The 18,627-nt window shown below is 38.1% G+C and overlaps 2 protein-coding genes across 2 annotated transcripts; one reads left to right on the forward strand and one right to left on the reverse strand.

Annotated features, from left to right (window-relative positions):
* Nucleotides 1-401: 401 nt before the first annotated feature.
* On the forward strand, nt 402-9,508 carry slc23a3 (solute carrier family 23 member 3). Its single transcript, XM_056243668.1, has 12 exons — nt 402-787; nt 1,095-1,231; nt 1,338-1,408; nt 2,572-2,645; nt 2,854-3,035; nt 3,677-3,761; nt 6,164-6,359; nt 6,481-6,731; nt 6,857-6,962; nt 8,256-8,423; nt 8,519-8,614; nt 8,949-9,508. Exons 1-12 carry the CDS (start codon nt 656-658, stop codon nt 9,209-9,211), a joined length of 1,761 nt encoding a protein of 586 aa, XP_056099643.1. The 5' UTR covers nt 402-655; the 3' UTR covers nt 9,212-9,508.
* A 485-nt stretch (nt 9,509-9,993) lies between these two features.
* On the reverse strand, nt 9,994-16,984 carry ihha (Indian hedgehog signaling molecule a). Its single transcript, XM_056243670.1, has 3 exons — nt 16,042-16,984; nt 14,200-14,461; nt 9,994-11,638 (listed from the first exon to the last, which is right to left on the reverse strand). Exons 1-3 carry the CDS (start codon nt 16,339-16,341, stop codon nt 10,959-10,961), a joined length of 1,242 nt encoding a protein of 413 aa, XP_056099645.1. The 5' UTR covers nt 16,342-16,984; the 3' UTR covers nt 9,994-10,958.
* Between the last annotated feature and the right edge of the window lie 1,643 nt (nt 16,985-18,627).

The following is an 18,627-nucleotide window of genomic DNA, read 5'->3' on the forward strand; positions in this document are numbered from 1 at the left end:
TGTAACTTTTCCACTGTTGTGTCCCCAAGCTGTTCACATTCAAATACACTATGCTGCAAAAAAACTAACCTCCTATTTCTACCTTACATGCTTTAGTATGTCAACACATCAAAATAATAGCACTTCTGTAAGGCTTAAAATGTACTTTAAAGTACAACTTTTATTATTTCCATTATTGTTAAGTGCACTTTTTAAAAGTGTACTTCACTTTGTTAATAAACATAGTGAGTGTACTTGTTTCAAGAACACTTAAAGGGCCTTTTATTTTATTAATAGTATATTAAGTACAGTTTTTTTAAAAGTATACTTTTAAGATTTGAAGGACACTACAAATGCACATTCAATACAATTCTTTCTCACAAGGGTATGTTTAACAGTGGATTTACAGTGGCAAGCATAATCACTCGTTTTCTCCCGAGGTCATATCAGCTTCCCAAACAAAGCTGTTGCAATAATCCATTGTTATTTTAAGTCAATAGGAAGATAATGATTAAAAGAAGTAATGCTGATGAAAAACTGCATGTTGCATAACTGAGTCAAAGGCCATCATATGAGGAGGAAGCGGTAAGACAAGAGGAGAAAGCTAACATTGTAAACAGTGGCGGGCCAAATAGCATTTTAAGGAAAGACGGAGAAGGAAAGAAAGTCAGAAACAATGGTAAGGACTGATAGATGTAAGAAACTGTGTACATGTAAAGAGAAACCTTTGGACCCGGAAAGAGGAATGGAAAGAATAGACGTGGATTGCAGTCCCTCATTATGGCTGAATATTGCCCTTGCTCTGCAAGTAAGTATTTTTTTTTTAATTATATTTCTTTTACAAGTTGATAAAATCATATAACACTAGAGTAGAATTAAAGCATACACTTTTATTCCTGCCTGGATGAACAAAATATGTTTTAAACCTGAAGTCATCCTTGAGTTCTTTTGGCAATTCGAGAACCTACTGTCATATTTGATAAATGCTGACATTTTAAAGTCATGACCTACTACATAAATGTAAAGTTCTCAAAGCAAACTTAGTGAACATAGCAAAAAAAAAAGAAAAAAAAAAAGAGTAAAAGTCTGTTTTCCCCCCCTCTGTCTCCATGCAGCATGTGTTGGTGTTGTCCTCTCTGTGTGCATTGGTTGTGAGTGCACTAATTCAGGACGTAGACAAGGAAAGAATAGTGGCCTATGTGCTCTTTTACTCCGGTATAGCTACACTACTGCAGAGCTGGATTGGATCACGGTATGTGGTTACATTTACCCATGTTGCTTTCCATTTAAGTTTATCAAGTTGTACTAAAGTACAAAACAATCTATAGGATTAAGTCCAAGGTTTCCTCTGTTCTCAGTTTGCCATTGATCCAGGCTCCATCTTTGGACTTTCTGATCCCTGCCCTAGTGCTGCTTTCTGCTCAGTCAGGTCAGAATGGTTCTGGCCAGAATTAAAATGATGTCAAAGACAATCTAATAATCTACCCAATTAAACACACTAACTTCCCCCAATTAAAGCTACAGAAATTATATTTTGTTTGTATATAGCACACTTGTACATTCAAATTCACACATATATATATATATATATATATATATATATATATATAGCCATTACTCCAGTTTTCGTTGTCACGTGATCCTTCAGAAATCATTCTAATATGGTGATTTGATACTCAGTTACTATCAATGTTGGAAATAGTTGTGCTGCAGAATATGTTTTTGGAACCTGTGATACTTTTTTCAGGATGCATTGATGAATAAAAAGTCAAAAAGAACAGCAATTATTTAAAATGGAATCTTTTCTTACAATATAAGTCTTTGCCATCACTTTTTATCAATTTAACACATCCTCGCTAAATAAAAGTATTAATTTATGAAAAAAGATAGAAAAAAAATGACTGACCCCAAACTTTTGAACAGTAGTGTATATTGTTACACAATATTTCTATTTTTAAATAAAGGCTGTTCTTTTGAACTTTTTATTAATCAAAAAATCCAGAAAAAATCATAGGTTATAAAAAATATATATATTAAGTAGCACAACTGTTTCCAACATTGATAATAAATCAGCATTTTAGAATGAGGATCATGCGACACTGAAGGCTGGAGTAATGGCTGATGGAAATTCAGCTTTGCTATAACAGGAATAAATTATATTTTGAAGTATATTCAAATAGAAAACCATTATTTTAAATTGTGATAATATACAATGTACTAATAATTGTAATAATATTCACAATTTTACAGTTTTTTCTGTATTTTTGATCAAATAAATGCAGCCTTGGTGAGCATAGGAGACTTCTTTCAAAAACATTAAAAATAGTAATGTTTCCATACTATATTATACTATCGTACTATATTACCGGTCAAAAGTTTGGAAACATTACTATTTGGAATATACTATATATATTTACATATCTTTATTTTACGATCTGTGTACTGTTGTAGTAGTTGCTGTTGTTTCTGTGCACTGTAAACTTCTTCTGTCACCACGACAAATTCCTTGTGTGTGTAAATATACTTGGCAATACATCTATATACACTTTGATTCTGATTCTGAAATCTGATTGTAATGGTATTGTGTGGTAGGGACTCCTGTGGCCTGCAGGGGTCAGTGTATTGAAGCAGAGGAGCCTGTGGCCCCAGCACACCCAATAAGAGAGGTAGAGCACAGTGCTGTCCGTGGTGCTGAACATTCAGACCACCCCTCCATTGTCACACTGTTCTGCAGTAGTGCATAGTAACTTCAGCTTCCACTTACCAAAAAGATTTTTATTTATTTTATTTATTTCATCTTGATCATTTCATATCATCTCGATTTGTGTGTGTTTGTTGGTGCTTGTCCACGTGTGTGTGTGTGTGTGTGTGTAGTTGAGAGGCATGACTCTGGTTACAGGTATTGTGCAGTTCGCCGTGGGTTTGACTGGTCTGAGTGGGTTTGCATTGGGACGTTGTGGACCATTAGTTCTGGCCCCTGTCCTTTGCATTTTGGGATTTTCCATCTACAGGGAGGCAGCGCTGCTTTGTTCTGACCACTGGGGCATGGCTACACTGTAAGGACACACTTTTCTGAAGTCTTTCATATTGTGTACTCGGGTGACTATATTATGTACTTACATAAAAAAAGAAAAAATGTTCAGTACAATATACTGATTGTGTTCATGTTGTATTGCAAAACACATTTGCTGCTATTGAGGTGGTTATGGTAAGGTTAGGGACAGGTTTAGTGGTATAGGTAGGTTTAAGGTTTAAGGGTGGGTTAAGGTGTAAGGGAAGGTTCAACAGGGTAATTATGGATGTAATTACAGAAATAAATTACAGTTGTAATTACATGCAGGTAATTTTTAAATGTAAATACTATGTAAAAACATGTATGTACACAATAAGTGTACATTTAATTTAAATGTTAGAACATATATGTAGTCAAAGACACTTAATATAAAGTGAGTCCATTAAACTTGTATTTTGTTTGTACTGCAATCTGTCTAGGAAAGAAATAGCAGTGTATAATGTTATTAATTTGTAGTCATTTTTTATTGAGTAATTGAACAATATAGAGATACCCTGTATGTGAAAATAATTCAAGGTTAAATCAGAATAGTTGCAAGAATAAGTGTTTCTTTTTATGAACTCAATGTGCAACATGGATACACAGAGCTCTCTAAATACAAATATCTTTCTTTCTTTTTTTTAGGGCAGTTATTCTTCTAGTGATCCTCTCTCAGTATCTGCACTCCTTTCTGCGGCTGTCTGTGTTCTCGATCTCCAGGAGACTCTCTGTGAGTTACATCAAGGGATGTTGCTCAAATTCAGAATGACTTAAAGGTGCAGTAAGCAATTTTCTGAGAAACACTGTTGATATTTGAAATCAACCCAAACAAACACACCCCTCGCTTCATCGCTCCGGCCCCAAAATTCATGAACACGCAATGCAAGAGTGGATGTCTCTTTATCATAGCTGATTTGAAGCAAAATAATGCTTATCAAAAACAAAGTGAAGAAGGTGAACGAACGACAAGGAAGAACAAAAAATGAACATACAGTACACAAGAGTATATACAAGCAAGAGTTTGTTGTTAGTCGCCTGCAGCACACCAGCTCCAGACCAAAAAATGACACTCAAAACTCTCCTGTACAGTTAACATTACAACTACAGTGATATTCTTCCAGTGATATTACTTTGACCTTTTCTCTTTTGTAATGTCTCTCAGCCATCTCTCTTTCTACAGTCTTTCTACAAATCTCCCTCTTGCTCACTCTCTCCTCCCCCATCATGAATGACACGCCCCCTACTGCTTATTGGCTCCCTCTTTCTCCTCCCCCACCATGGCTAGACACACCCTCTCACTGCTGATTGGCTCACTCTCTCTCCTCCCCCATCATGAGTAGACACACCCCCTACTGCTGATTCGATCAACTTTCGACGTTTTTTCCCAGAAATCGCTTACTGCACCTTAAAGGCTGGAATGCACTACAAGACTTTTCAAATCTGAACAGATTTTAAAACACTAGGCATCATACACCTGGTGGCTTTGTAAAATGGTTACAGAGAAAAACTGGGCATACACTAAACGATTGAGGATCACACACTACCAGACTTTCAAGTCGCTCTGAAATCAACAAACGGATGCAGAAACACCATTCTAAAGTTGGTTCAAAATATCATACATGTTTGATATACAGTACTGTGTCTGGATGGATTCATAGTCTGTGCCCATCATACACTTTGCAATTTTCTGGGAAATGAAACCTGGCTCTGACTTTCGGCAACTAGCATCGACCTGTCCAGACTATAAATCGGAGGGAAAGTCAGGGCAAAAGTCGTGTAGTGTATTCCAGCCTTTGAGAGCCATTTCTGCAAGTGTTTCTTCACTTTTAAAGTTGTGTGACTTTCCACAAAAGAGAAGTTTACTGTCTCTTCCAAAACCAGTGTAACACAGACACCTTCACTCATGATATATGGGATTTCCTGTTGCACTGGTTGTCAAGCTCTTTTACCGCTTTTAACCTGCAGTATATTAGATTGATGTTTTGCCTGTAAGAAGATTATGTCATTGATCTGGGCAAAGTTTCCCACCAAAGAGGTGCGTTGTGTTACAGTGATCTTTGGCTAAAATGTTCTTAATTTAATATGGGACTGAATGTTGTCAAAGGTTATGGGAAACAGTTCTAGGCTTTTTATGAGTGATCGTAAGCTCGTATTGGAATCTTGCTTTTGGGAAATTCTTATTGGTTATTATTCTGTGCTGTGTCTGACTGTCTAGTTATTATTCTCATCCGAGTCTGTGCAAATCTATTAATGTGGGGATGTTTGTGCGCAGCCACACCTAAAAATGTATGAATTTGATGTATTTATTAATGTTAATTTATAAATATAAATGCTAATATTTATTAGAAATAAACACGAACTTAAGATCGGAATATATTTATGGAATATATATAATATAAAACAGATTTACACTACACTAAAAGTTTGCGGTCAATGCGATTTTTTAAGGAAATTCATACTTTTGTTCAACAAGGACGCAATAAATTGATCAAAATGAACGTAAAGACATGTTATAAAATATTTCTATTTCAAATCAGTTCTGTTCTTTTAAACTTGTCATCAAAGAATCTAGAATAAAAATGTATAACAGTTTCCAAAAAATAAATAAAAAATTAGGCAGCATAAACATTTCAACTTTTCAAGAAACATTCATTTGTAAGAAATGTTTCTTGAGCACCAAATCAGCATATTAAGCATAATTCTTACCAAGGATCATGTGACACTGAAGATTGAAGTAATAATGCTGAAAATTCAGCTTTTCCATCACAGGAATAAATTACATTTAAAAATATATTCAAATATTTTAAATTAAATTTAAATTGTAATTTGGTGAGCAGCATAAAGAGACTTATTTAAAAAATATTTAAAAAATTGACTGACTCCAATCTTTTGAACTGTAGAGTACATTGCATTCGATATAAAATGAAACTATGTGGCATCTGCAAATAAATGACCTTTTTCAGAACTTCACTACAGATATTTTTACAATTAATTTTAACCATTTTTATTTATGTAAATCAATGACATTCATGCACTAATGTGTCTAAATACTGTTGAGGTTATTGTATGAGCGTTCCTTATTATGAACAAATACAGTATATTGTTCCTGCTCTTTGTGTTCGTCCTGTGTAGGTACTTCTATCTGTGATGGTGAGCTGGGCCGTTTGTGCCGCACTGGTGCGGTGGGGTCACGTCCATCTTACCTCTGTGACCCAGATGCTCTCAACAATCAGAAACACCACCTTCATTCAGTCCACCAACAGTCCACATTCATCTGAATTTGTCTTTCCTAATGACTCTGTACCCTGGCTGGACTTTCCTCTTCCTGGTAATATGAATATTTTTTTAGTTGCCTTGAAGGTATTAACAGTGAACCAGTAATAAACTTTGTCATGAGTTCCAAATTTTCCTTCTTCTTCAGATTTTCTTTGTTTCTTGTATACTTTCAGCCTCAGCACTCCCTCTGCTGTCTGGAAAGAGCATTGCCGCAGGAGTGGCTGGAGGCCTGTCTGCAAGCATTAGCTCTCCAGCTGTGTACGTGATGGCAGCTCGGCTCCTGAAGGCTCCTGTGCCCCCAGCACATGCCTGTAACAGGGGCCTGTGTGTGGATGGCATGGGAAGTGTGATCGCTGGCCTGATGGGGGCGCCACTAGGACTGTGCAGCAGTGTGTCTAATGCATGTGTTATTGGGCTCAGCCAGGTAAGAGTCTATTGATGCATGTCACATCGGTATTGTGATTGCTACTTCTGCCTAAAATTATTAACTCTTTTGCTGTTTATTACAACATCTCTTAATTATCCTTATGATGTCTTTTTCTCTCACAGTCTGGGTCCCGGAGCACAGTGCAGCTCGCCGGGGTGATGTTGTTAATTCTGGGTGTGTCTCCTCAATTAGCGCAGATGCTCTGCTCTGTCCCTCTTGCCATACATGGTGATTATTCATTTACAGTTTACTCAATTAAATGGTAAATGTTGCTGGTAACAATCAGGGGTGCGTTTCCCAAAAGCATCGTTAGCCAACTCTGGATGCAAGTTCCGTCGTTATAAGCAGTTCAACGAGTCTGTGTTTCCCGAAAACATAGTTCTAACGAACATTCGCAAACAGCATCGCAAAGTTGAGTGGTTGGAACGACAGATCTCGACCTGCGGTTAGAAGAATAGTTTCTTGTTTGCATGGCATGTGGACTCAATGAATCCTTATCTTGAGCCAAATAAGCAAGCTGACATTCATTACAATCTATATCTTATATTTAGAATACATACAAATGTCATTTAAGTCTTTAAGTTTGTCAAGAGATTTAAAGCGTCGTTTTTGAAGAGTGCGCATGTGCGAACGTGCTCTACTAAGAACGAGCCTATGATTGAATCTGGAAATAAAGCAAAATAACTGAGAAAAATTTGAAATAGACCTCAGATGCCATATCCGTATTTTATAGCAAAACATCTAGCATTAATTCGATCTCAAACAGATTAATTAAAAGTAGTTATTACTCCACCACCTGCGTGACATCATTAAGTTGTTTCAGTCTTAAAGTGCCTCTATTATGCTTTTTCAGATATTACCTTTCATGTAGTGTGTAATCTAGCTGGTTGTGAATGTAAAAGGTCTGCAGAGTTTCAAAGATCAAAGCGAACGATAAATGGAGTTATTCTCTCCCAAAAGAAAGAACCGGTTCTGAACTGCCTGAAACGAGTCGTCAATAATTCCATGAACCAACATAGGTTTGTAAGAAATTTGCACAATGCCAGCTTATGGACTTCTTTGGCTGCCCATGAACAACGTCTACTTTGACCCTCAAACACTGTAGTTGTAGCTGAGGCCTGGAAGAGTTTGGTTGGTGTTGTCGACGACATGTCGAGAAGAGCTGAAATTCAGGGCGTTTTGTGTCCGACACACGCTGTAAGCAGTAGACCAATCACAACAGACTGGGCCATCTGGCCAATCAGAGCAGAGTAGGCTCTCGGAAAGGAGGGGTTTAGAGAGACTGAATCTTTTATCGAACCGTTTCAGACACTGTGAGAAAAGAGCTGATGCTACATTGTATATTATGAGAAAATTAAAGTGTTTTTTGACCTTGGATGCATGTAAACCTTTTGTAGGAGACCTCCAAAACAAAATTATGTACCTTTAAAAAAAGGATAGTAGTGGACTTTAATAGCTGTCTGACACTGTATGGCTTTAAAAGCGTGGGCTGAATGTTTGCTTGTGCTCGTGTTCTCTCAGGTGCTGTGCTCAGTGTGACCTACGCACTTGCTGTAGCAACAGGCATAACTTATTTACAACATGCTGACGTGGATTCAGGACGCAACATTTTCAACATCGGCTTCACAATGTTCATGTCATTAGCACTGCCACGCTGGTTCAGACTTCACTACAGTTTTATACAAACAGGTGCTAAAATCACAAGAGTGTATTTTCTCCTACTGTGTGTAGTGTATTTGTTGATTTGGACATTTAATTGAAAGAATTTTCATCTTTATGTTTAGGTGTGGCCAGTGTTGACATTCTTCTTCAGTCTCTTTTAACCTTACCAGTTTTCTTTGTGGGGGTTTTGGCTTTTCTTCTAGAGCACACTGTTTCAGGTAAAACAATAGAGAAATGCACTATTCAAAAGTTTGAGGTTGGTACAATTTTTGGAAGTCTCTTAAGGCTGCATTTATTTGATCAAAAACACAGTAATATTATGAAATATTATTACAATTTAAAATGCATTTTATTCCTGTCATGGCAAAGCTGAATTTTCAGTCTTCAGTGTCACATGATCCTTCAGAAATCATTCTAATACGCTGATTTGGTTCTCAAGATACATTCAATTTGATGCATAAAAGTATACATTTCTTTCAAAACGGTAGTGTGCATATTCAGCACAAAAAAAGAAATCTTTGATTTAATGTATGTGATTTTTTTGTCATTCAGGGACTTTGTCTGAGAGGGGTTTGGCTAGACATGACGGCACAAAGAAGATTCTGTCTCTCGCTGATCAGCAGCAGGGATTCAGCCCAAGTCCAGACGCCATGTACGACCCGCCTCGGCCTGTGATGAAAGTGCTGGAGCTGACCGGCTTCCGGACCGTCCTCTTCTGTGCCTGCAGAAGCCCAACTGTTGAAGAGGTGCTGGTGACGGTACCAGAGATGTCTAGCTTATTACCTGACAAGGATGCCCGTGTTGGCAGTGGCTGAATTCTTGCAGCTCAGTCCATATTTTATTTTAATTTTCAAATTGTATTTAACTTGTCTCTTTCTGGTTTGCTTTTTATAAATTGTATTATGTTAATGACTGGTACAGTCTTCTATGACTCAAAGGCCCCCCACTGTCCAACACAATTTTTGATTAATTTATTTATTTAGTCATTTTTATTAAGTTAGATTGTTTTAACTTAATAATAATAATATATTAATTTGACATTCCCTGATTGAGAACCACTGTATTAAAGGGTTTGTTCACACAACAATAAATTCTCTCATTACTCACCCTCATGTCGTTCCAAACCCGTGAGACTTTTGTTCATCTTCAGAACACAAATTAAGATATTTTTAATGAAATCTGAGCAATTTCTCTTCCTCCATTGAGAGCTATGCAACTACCACTTTGACGTGTAAAAAAATTCATAAAGAGAACGTAAAACGAATCCATATGAATTTGAGCGGTTTAGTCCAAATTTTCTGAAGAGACTCGATCACTTAAAATGATGAACATATTTCATTTAGGCTTTAATTTATAATTAAGATCAAAGTGGCAGTTGCATACTGTAGCTGTCAATGGAGAGTACAGAACTGGCTCAGATTTTTATTAAAATTATCTTTGTGTTCCGAAGATGAATGGAATTCTTGACATGAGGGCGAGTAAATAATGACCAAATTTTCATTTTTGGGTGAACTAACCCTTTAATACACTATACATTTTAACGTGAACTTCTGAGAGCAGAGCAATTTTGTCAAGAGACAAAAAAAAAGACAAAGGCTGATATTTCCGTAATCTTTAATTCTGAAAAATAGATCTTTAAATAGTTTTACAAATATTATATAATTTCTGACATCTTTAAGTAAAATGTAAATAATGCCACAAAACAGATAAATACAGTAAGTTGTATGGGAAATACAATGAGTATTACTGCATAAAGCACACATAAGGACTACATAAACTGGCATAAACTCCAATAACATTGCTACACATTGCACATTAATTTCTTTGAATGAAGCCTTCATAAAAGTACTCAAAACCCTTATGTATGCTAGATGGAGAAATACATTGTACAATGTGACCATTAAATACTTGATTAAGTTGGGAAAGACACCTCTACCTTTACAGTGCGAAACATGTAACTGACCATATGAATGAACGCAAAACTGTAATTATGCACCTGCAAGTATTTTCCTGATGTTTTAAAGGCCTAGTTTTAACCCAGTTGTAAAGTGGGTGTGTTTCTGTGTACCTTCCAGCCTCGTTTCTTTTCTAACACAACTTCCTCCTCCGTCTCAAACCTTATCAGGCCGCGTTGGTCTGATCTGATCGCCTGTGGTTGAGTCACTGCATACCTGAGTAAAGAAAATTCATCTATAGTTTCCTCACTTCAATGGCTACAACTATGTGTTTAGTGAATGTGTATGTGAGTATAAGAGAGAAAGAGACTGAATAAGAGATTCTGAATAGATGTGTGTGCGTCTTGGTATATTTGTGATAATGTTCCAGTGTAGGCAGTATAGTAAACCCATTGAAAAGTGTTAAATATGGGTTTTTAAGATCAATTTTGTCACGTCCATGTCCGCTTCCTCAAATGAGCGTCGACCCACAGAATAGCTGCATCCTTCTAGTTTTTCCAGGTTTCTAGTCTATTCAGGGTCATAAATGATTGGGTTCTTCACTTCTTTCTCTTTTAGATCCTTTCAAAAACTTCATCTAGTGACATTCTCATTCCTCGTGCTTGTTTCATCTATCATTGTCCATCATGCTCCAAGGATGGAAGTGTGTTGGATCCAGCACATGAGTCCCAACCCAGTGCAGCAGTGAGGAATACCAGTGTATCCCCACAGCCTGATGTCCAACTGGCCCTCCCCAGTTATAAAGTACCCTGAGTGGACCAAAAGCCCAGTGAGCTAGCCAGTGCTGGTCCACGGCCGCATAGCAGGAGGAGACGACACTATTGACCACCACCGTGCCATGGCGGGTGAGCGGAGCGAAAACGCCCTTGTCCTCCTGTATTTGGATCCTAGTGACCCGGGACAGATGTCCCTGCTGTCCTGCTCCTCGTGTGGAAACCACACACTGACCCGGCAGCACGTCACTAGCAAATACAGATTTCAGCTCTGCACTCACTACAGGCCCTGAGCAGTTCCCTTCCGATACAAACAGGAGGTGGGCCGCCGTCAAGCTCAGTTTAGCACCCGAGTCCGTCTCGATGGTGTAGAACTGCTTCTCTGCGGAAGGATCGCGGTCCAAGAAGGCGATGACTTCGCTGTAGATGAGCATCCCACTGCCGTCGCTTTCTGATGAAGCGAGTACTTTCTCTCCAGGCTGTAAGCGGTCCATGGTCACCACGCTTCCGTCCTCAATGGTGACAAGAGCCGATGCGGGAAAACAACCGCCGGTTTTAGCAGCCACAGAGTTCTCTGAAATGCACATAGAGAGAATATAATGGTTGAAATGAGCGATAAAATTGCGGTTTTCTCTAGTGCGTCTCCTATGTGCACAGTAGCCTAAGACAATTCCAAAGGTCATGTGTTTATTAAAGATTGAGTTTGGGTTGTTTAAATGGCACAATGCCTTCTTCAGATTAATCTTCAATCTTTAAGACGCACACACCCAAGCACAAACACATTCCCGCTCTCATTGTAAACCCATAAAAATCCAATCAAACTGAAAGTTGCAGTGGCAAAATAACCTGGCGTGTGCAAGCAAACATTTCAAGCGCCATCCTTCAAGCTAATTCGTTTTTGCTTTTTTCCCGGTCAGTGGGTAAAAATGCAATAAAAGCTAATAAATAACCATCTCGGCTCTCTATGACTCCTGTCCGAAACAAGTGACTGGGGTCTGGAGCTACGCAATGCACTACAAAAACCAGAGTCTCAAGTCTCGGTGGAGTCCTACACAAATATTTGGGAAGGGTAAGTACCAAGGCCAGGTGATAAGACAGGCTGAGATAAGAGATCTGAGAAAGGGGACAACAGAGTTGCCGTCTGGAAAACAAAGGAGTTGGTTAATCATCTCACAGCACTTTGGCAGCCAGGCCAACTTCTTAAGGCATATTCTCTATCTTTCTTATATACACACATACATATTTTCCCTTATGCACTTCATAAATATATATTTATGAAGTGCATAAGGGAAAATATGTATGTGAACAGATTGTTTTGTTTATCTTTGAGCTTAGCTTCATCTTGCTTTATGTAAGAATGTGATTTTTCAGGCACTTACTTCAGTGTAAACATAAGAAAGAACTGTACATGAAATATAGGATGTATCTTTTCTGGTAAACTGCATATTTCTTATGTTTATACTGAGGTCAGTGCCTGAAATCTGGCAGTAACTGTCGAAGAAGCCAGCTGAAGAACACACCTATAGGACTTTGATAAAGCATAAGCAGACAAAAGGTCTTGCTTGTGTTTGCATGCTCTATCAGACAGATAACAGAAGTGCATCACAAATGTCCACACACAGGTCCCATTCCTCTCTAGCAGTGTTGAAATAATACAGACAAAAAAAAAAAAAAAAAAAAAAACTGACATTTTAGGCCATAAATCTGGGTCATAGCCAGACCCACAATGAATCTACAGAATTTACATTCTGTGGAATTCCGTAACAAATATTACATTAATGAAAAACAAGTTAAAAGGAAAACATGTACAATAATAAATATTATGAAGGAAGGATTATGCTGTTTTTTTGGCACAGATGTATTGTGTGCAATTTTGTATGTGTAAGTGTTGTAAGGATGAGTGTTAAATGAAAATGTACTTTCTTAGATTCTAAACTTGAAACAGATTATTTCAACCCATCTTCAATTAGAGCACAAAGCCTGATCTGCTGCGCAAAAGGTCTTTTTTCACCATGCAAAAAAAAAAAAGATAATGCAGGTCAAAAGAGAAACCTGCCAGAAGAGACAATAAAATACTAAATGGGTGCACTTTTACTTTCCTGGTTGTCTGGACAATAATTTGGTCTCTGGTGACTCACTCAGGTAGAGGCAGGTGTTTAAGGTTTAATGATGTGGTCTGTTACCTGTACCTTCATCCCAGGTCTACCACTTATCTCACCCAAGTTAATGAGAACTGACCAACTTAACCACAAAAGGACACACCTGATTTAACTGCACACTGAACGCATATGAACCTTTCAGTCAGGAGTCTCTTTACAGTTAAAACACCATATCAGACTGGACGCTTTTCTACTATCAGTCATAAACCTGATTAAAAATTCAGATCATATTCCAAGTTTAACCTATTAGATGTGTGTAGATGTTGCTTATTAATGAAAACTACTCATGTTAAATGAGGTCCACGGCTGAATGTGAAGTCATATTATTCTACACTCTTGAAAATAAAGGTTCCAAAAGGGGGTTTTCACCGCAATGCCATAGAAGAACCATTATCGGTTCCCCAAAGAACCTTTCAGTGAAGAGTTCTTAAAATAACTGTTTTGTTTCTTCAATAAAAGAACCCTTTTCCTCTATAAAGGACCTTTTGTGCATTGGAAAGTTTCCATGGATGTTAAAGGAATAGTTCAAAATGAAAATACTGTCATCATTTACTCACCCTTAATTTCTTTCAAACCTGTATGAATTTCTGTCTTCTGCTGAACACAAAATCAGATATTTTGAAGAATGTCGGTAACCAAACAGTTGATGGACCCCATTGACTTCCATAGTATTTTTTTTCATACTATGGAAGTCAATGGGCTCCATCAACTGTCTGGTTACCGACATTCTTCAAAATATCCTCATTTGTGTTCAGCAGAAGAAAGAAGTTCATACAGTTTTGAAACAACTTGAGGGTGAGTAAATTATGACAGAATTTTCATTTGTGTGAACTATTTTAAAGGTTCTTCATGGAACCATCAATGCCAATAAAGAACTGAGTGTATAGTACATTGGATTTACATATTTTACATATGGTTAAGAGGCATATAGTTGTAATGTAAATAAACAGAGTGATTTCCATAGTCTCAGCCCTACCTGACTTGACGCTGCAGTGGATGTGAGCTTTGGACTCATAGTAGACCCAGTCAAACCCGGCCTCCACCGCTAGACGTGCCAACATGCCATATTTACTACGGTCGCGATCTGAGGTGGTGATATCGACAGCTCTTCCTTCATAATGCAGTGACTCTTCAAAGTGATTGCCGTCTTCATCCCAACCCTCGGTCACCCTGAGCTTCACCCCGGGCCACATGTTCATCACAGAGATAGCCAGAGAGTTCAGCTTATCTTTACAACGCTGTGAACGCAACAAGGAAAGAGGTTTAGACCTGGGTTACACAAGTGGAAGATGATGGCGTGGAGTTTTGCAAGAAATACGCAAACAAGACAAGTTATAACTCCAAAGGGCAAAACAGACTGAATGACAAAAAACATACATCACAGGGCAAAGACAAAAGAGAGGAAGAATTGATACAAATGAGTGCTGTAAAAACAGAGCACATTATTCAGAGCTCTGCAAATGATGCTGTAAATGGTCATGGATCACCTTTAAAGCAAGGTGAAGTGTACGGATAAAAGACCACAAATATCACGTGAAATAAATCAACAGGCTTATCTCTAAATCGTATTTACATAAAGATGCATTTGATCCTTTTTAAGTCACTTTTTAGATACTATCATGAGTATATGTTTACGCTGTTTTGTGTCTTCCATGCAAAACTTTATTTCCACTGTATTCTTTCCAGCAATTAATAGGTTTGCTTTCCTAAATAAATAAGCATTTGTGCATATATATATATATATATATATATATTGACTAATATCTGTAGTCCTACTTTTTCCACATTAACATGTCAGACAATATGCCACAGTTTTTGTTTTTAACCCAGGCACCTCTATTTTATGCCTGAAGAATTTGTTTTCAAAAGCGCCCACGCAAAGCATTACATAATGACAAATGATTGAATCACGAGGAGAAGAACTGAGTGATGCTTCAAACCGCAAATACTGACTTATTTTTACCACACCACAGGTATTTTTCAGCGACCAAGGTACAAAATGTGTCCAAAATGTTGAGTGATTCACTTTTACTCGTTTAACCAAGCCACATTCACCACCATTTATAATACACAAGACAAATTTGCTTTTAACAGCAAATTCAAATTTCAGCATGGAAACAAGTGTTCATTGCCAAAGCACAGATATAGCCTACTGTAACTATAACCACAATTTCAGGCAATATCTGTTGCATGATTTGGAGCGGAAATAAGAGTCATAAGTTCAAATCCATGAGTCATTTATGATTTATTTATAAATTGCTTAAATAAACCACACACTAAATGGAAAGTTGACATATTTTGAAACTGTCTAATAAGTCAACTTATATATAATTTTCGTTTTAATTTTATAATTTTAAAATTATATAACTTATATATAATTTTCGTCACAACTTTTTTTGACAGGTCCAAGATTTTCCTTGGATGGGAAAACTTGTATGTTTCAAGGAGAATCTTCGTAAGTTCAACACAGAACTGTTCTTTAGTCGTTTAGTAAACACTCTATTTAAAGACACAAATATGCTAAGAATCTCCAATAACATAAACAAGCGAATCAAGACGTTTGTTTTAAAAGCATACGACTCTTTTCTGAACCCGAGAACCATCAAAGAAGCGATTCTAAGAGACAAACCGCTGTCAGCAATCAATTCCTCTGAAAGCTGTGAAGATCGATAAGAGCGCGTCGGTGGGACTGAGCAAAGGGCACACCGCTAAACAACAGGTTTAAAGTGCTTGCAATCGAATCAAAACCATAGTGTGTGTGTTTCTAATGGGCAGATAATTGAATTCATTCCAGTTGCATTATCCAAGTGTCGCTCACCTGCGTCATGTGTCGATCCGCACCTGTGTTCTCCTCATCTTTGAAGATGATGTCGGGGTTGTAGTTCGGTGTGAGATCTTTAAAGCGCTCGGAGATCCTGGTGATTTTGCCATCGTGTCTCCCACTGGCTCCCAGTGTCTTTTCAGCTACATTTGGAATAAACTGCTTATAATTAAGGGGTGTCAGTTTCTTTGGAGGCCGCCTTTTCCCATGTCCCCTCCCCGGCCCACAGCCCTCGTTAACAGGTGCGAAAATCAGGGCGCAGCCGACGAGGAGCCCAAACACCACGGGGAGACGCATTCCACCCCAACCCGCCGGGCACTCCGACACGGAGTGGGACGGTGGCACAGCTCGCCGTTCAATGAGAAACTACCCCCCGCAAGATCCTTATTCCCCCCCACGGGGTAAAATATGGGGAGGACAAAACCTCTACTTCTTTATCACCCTTATCCTCGCCATCGTCCGTGCGTAAAAGTCGCTTTGCGCAGAGGCTGTCATGGAGAGACGCCGGAGAAAAGATCCAGTGATACCAAGTGTTAAGTGCCCATCGAATGCGAAACGTAGGTCTCTCGAGAAAATCACCGAAATGAGAGTGAGCAGGCAAGTCCATTTATTTATCTAACAGATTCTAAGAGAGAGATACAGGGCGACTCCGACGCACACTGGGAGAGCTGTCAGAGAGACTGCTGCGGCTGCTGTCTTTGAATGAGCACGTCCTTTGGCGCACGTCAAGTGATCTGAGTTGCCCGGCGCACTGAGACCGCACCCTGCCAGTTTTTTGCCCCTCTCTATCCCTGCCTGCCACTCCTCCCCATGGGTCACATTGGGTGCGTCGTATACCCACCGGCTCCCTTTAACACTTCACAGCGCCTGGCTGGGCAAACACAAGTCTCGGGGAAGAACTGTGGACTCAGACTCTCCCATTCATAGATCCACAAATAGAGAACGAGCCTGGCTGCTCCTCAAACAAACGGGAGCAACTGTTGCCCTCCCTTACCTGATACGCTTAAGGAAACACAGTAGACTAATCTGGCGCAATCGTCTGAATGATTTATCATTCATTGATCAGAACAGATCCGTTTGTTTAAACCGTTCAGTTTTGGTGACAGGTGTAACGATGCTGCTTATGAGTCAAAGCGGATTTTTTTTTCTGATCGATTAAATTATTCTAAATTAGATCAATTAAAAGTCGAAGTGGTGTTTAAAGTAATATGGTCTAGACTGTAAATAAGAGAAAAATGCTGACATTCTTAAAAAATAAAAATGTTTGCATAAATAGTTTGGCAATGCAGTGGCTTAAACATAAGCCACAAATCAGTTGTGTTTTAAAATTATCATTAATATTTTAAAACACTTATTTGTACAACCGAGCAAATGTGGTGTAACAAACATGATGGAAGCCATTTTGTTATCATGTGACCCCTTTAGCCCCTCATGATGTAAGATCATTAAAAAACAATTATATTTTACTTATTAAATGTAATAACTCTCTCCATATGTATTAATTTGTGATATTTATATGTGTGTGTATTCGTTTATATTTACCATCACAATTAAAAAATAAGGATATTTTCATAGTTTTTTACTCAACTCTAAAAGGGTATAACAATCATTAAATCTAAATTTGTGTTAAAAAAACATATATATATATATAAACTTTAAACATATATATGAGCCTGACCTGGACAGAAAGAACATATTTTAAACTGGATTTTTAAAAGATTTCTCATTTGTTTGGGCATCCTTTTTTACCCTGACGCTGATGTTTTTTTTTTTTTTTTTTTGTGTTTTTTTTGCTTATTACAGTCTCCAGGTTACATGCACATCAGTTGCTCAATGGTTCTTATTTGTATCAGATATTATGATACAGAGCTCCAGTGTGTGCTGGCCTGTGCTGAGGTAATGGGTAGTGGTGGGACCTGCATGAGGGGTTCACTGTTCAAATTGAAGATGAAGCTGGTAAAGTCAGTAGCATATAGCTTGGAAGATTGTTACACAGGAGCAGCTCTATTCTACAGCACTGAGAGAAGACGCTCCACTTACACAAGTGATGACTGTGTGGATATAGCCAGCGGTCAGCACCTTAAGAACAGATATATCCACTACACTCAAACTCTGTTCAATTTCTCTTTAAATGAGGCAAAGGAAACAGACCCAAGTCTTCCAAATTAGCTCTGCAAATATTTGCCGGAAAGGGGCTAGTGGTTTTGTGCCCATTTCAAAAGCAAATTTAACAGACGTGGTGTTTGGTGTTGATTTATTTTTTAATTATTTATGTCTGTAAATATCAAAGTATTTTAGGTTTGGGTTTTGGTGTGTCCTCATTTGGAACAGGGAGTTAAAGAGAGTAATTGAGCGGGTGAGGAAAACACTACTGTCACTCTTTCAATCAAACTGCCACCTTGACCACTTGGTACAGGTCAGTGTGAAACCATGTGGCCATCTTACCCATCCCTCATTCCTACCATCATGGCGTAGTATATGTTTCTCAAACTATTCATTCAATAGTTTGTGCTTTCCCTTCTTCCTTCATTCTCTCTCCTCCTCTATTCCTTTCCTGCCAGTCGTTTTAAAGCCTTATTTATG

The sequence above is a fragment of the Rhinichthys klamathensis genome, unplaced genomic scaffold (assembly GCF_029890125.1).
Source record: "Rhinichthys klamathensis goyatoka isolate OS25496 unplaced genomic scaffold, OSU_Roscu_1.1 h1tg000825l_1, whole genome shotgun sequence".
Lineage (NCBI taxonomy): Eukaryota > Metazoa > Chordata > Actinopteri > Cypriniformes > Leuciscidae > Rhinichthys > Rhinichthys klamathensis.

Coding starts and splice junctions, on each gene's coding strand:
- slc23a3 (XM_056243668.1), top strand. CDS start 656: ATGGTAAGGACTGATAGATGTAAGAAACTGTGTACATGTAAAGAGAAA. Junction 1,232..1,337: donor CAGAGCTGGATTGGATCACG/GTATGTGGTTAC, acceptor CTCTGTTCTCAG/TTTGCCATTGATCCAGGCTC. Junction 8,424..8,518: donor CTACAGTTTTATACAAACAG/GTGCTAAAATCA, acceptor CTTTATGTTTAG/GTGTGGCCAGTGTTGACATT.
- ihha (XM_056243670.1), bottom strand. CDS start 16,341: ATGCGTCTCCCCGTGGTGTTTGGGCTCCTCGTCGGCTGCGCCCTGATT. Junction 14,462..16,041: donor CGGATCGACACATGACGCAG/GTGAGCGACACT, acceptor TTGCGTTCACAG/CGTTGTAAAGATAAGCTGAA. Junction 11,639..14,199: donor CCACTGCAGCGTCAAGTCAG/GTAGGGCTGAGA, acceptor TGTGCATTTCAG/AGAACTCTGTGGCTGCTAAA.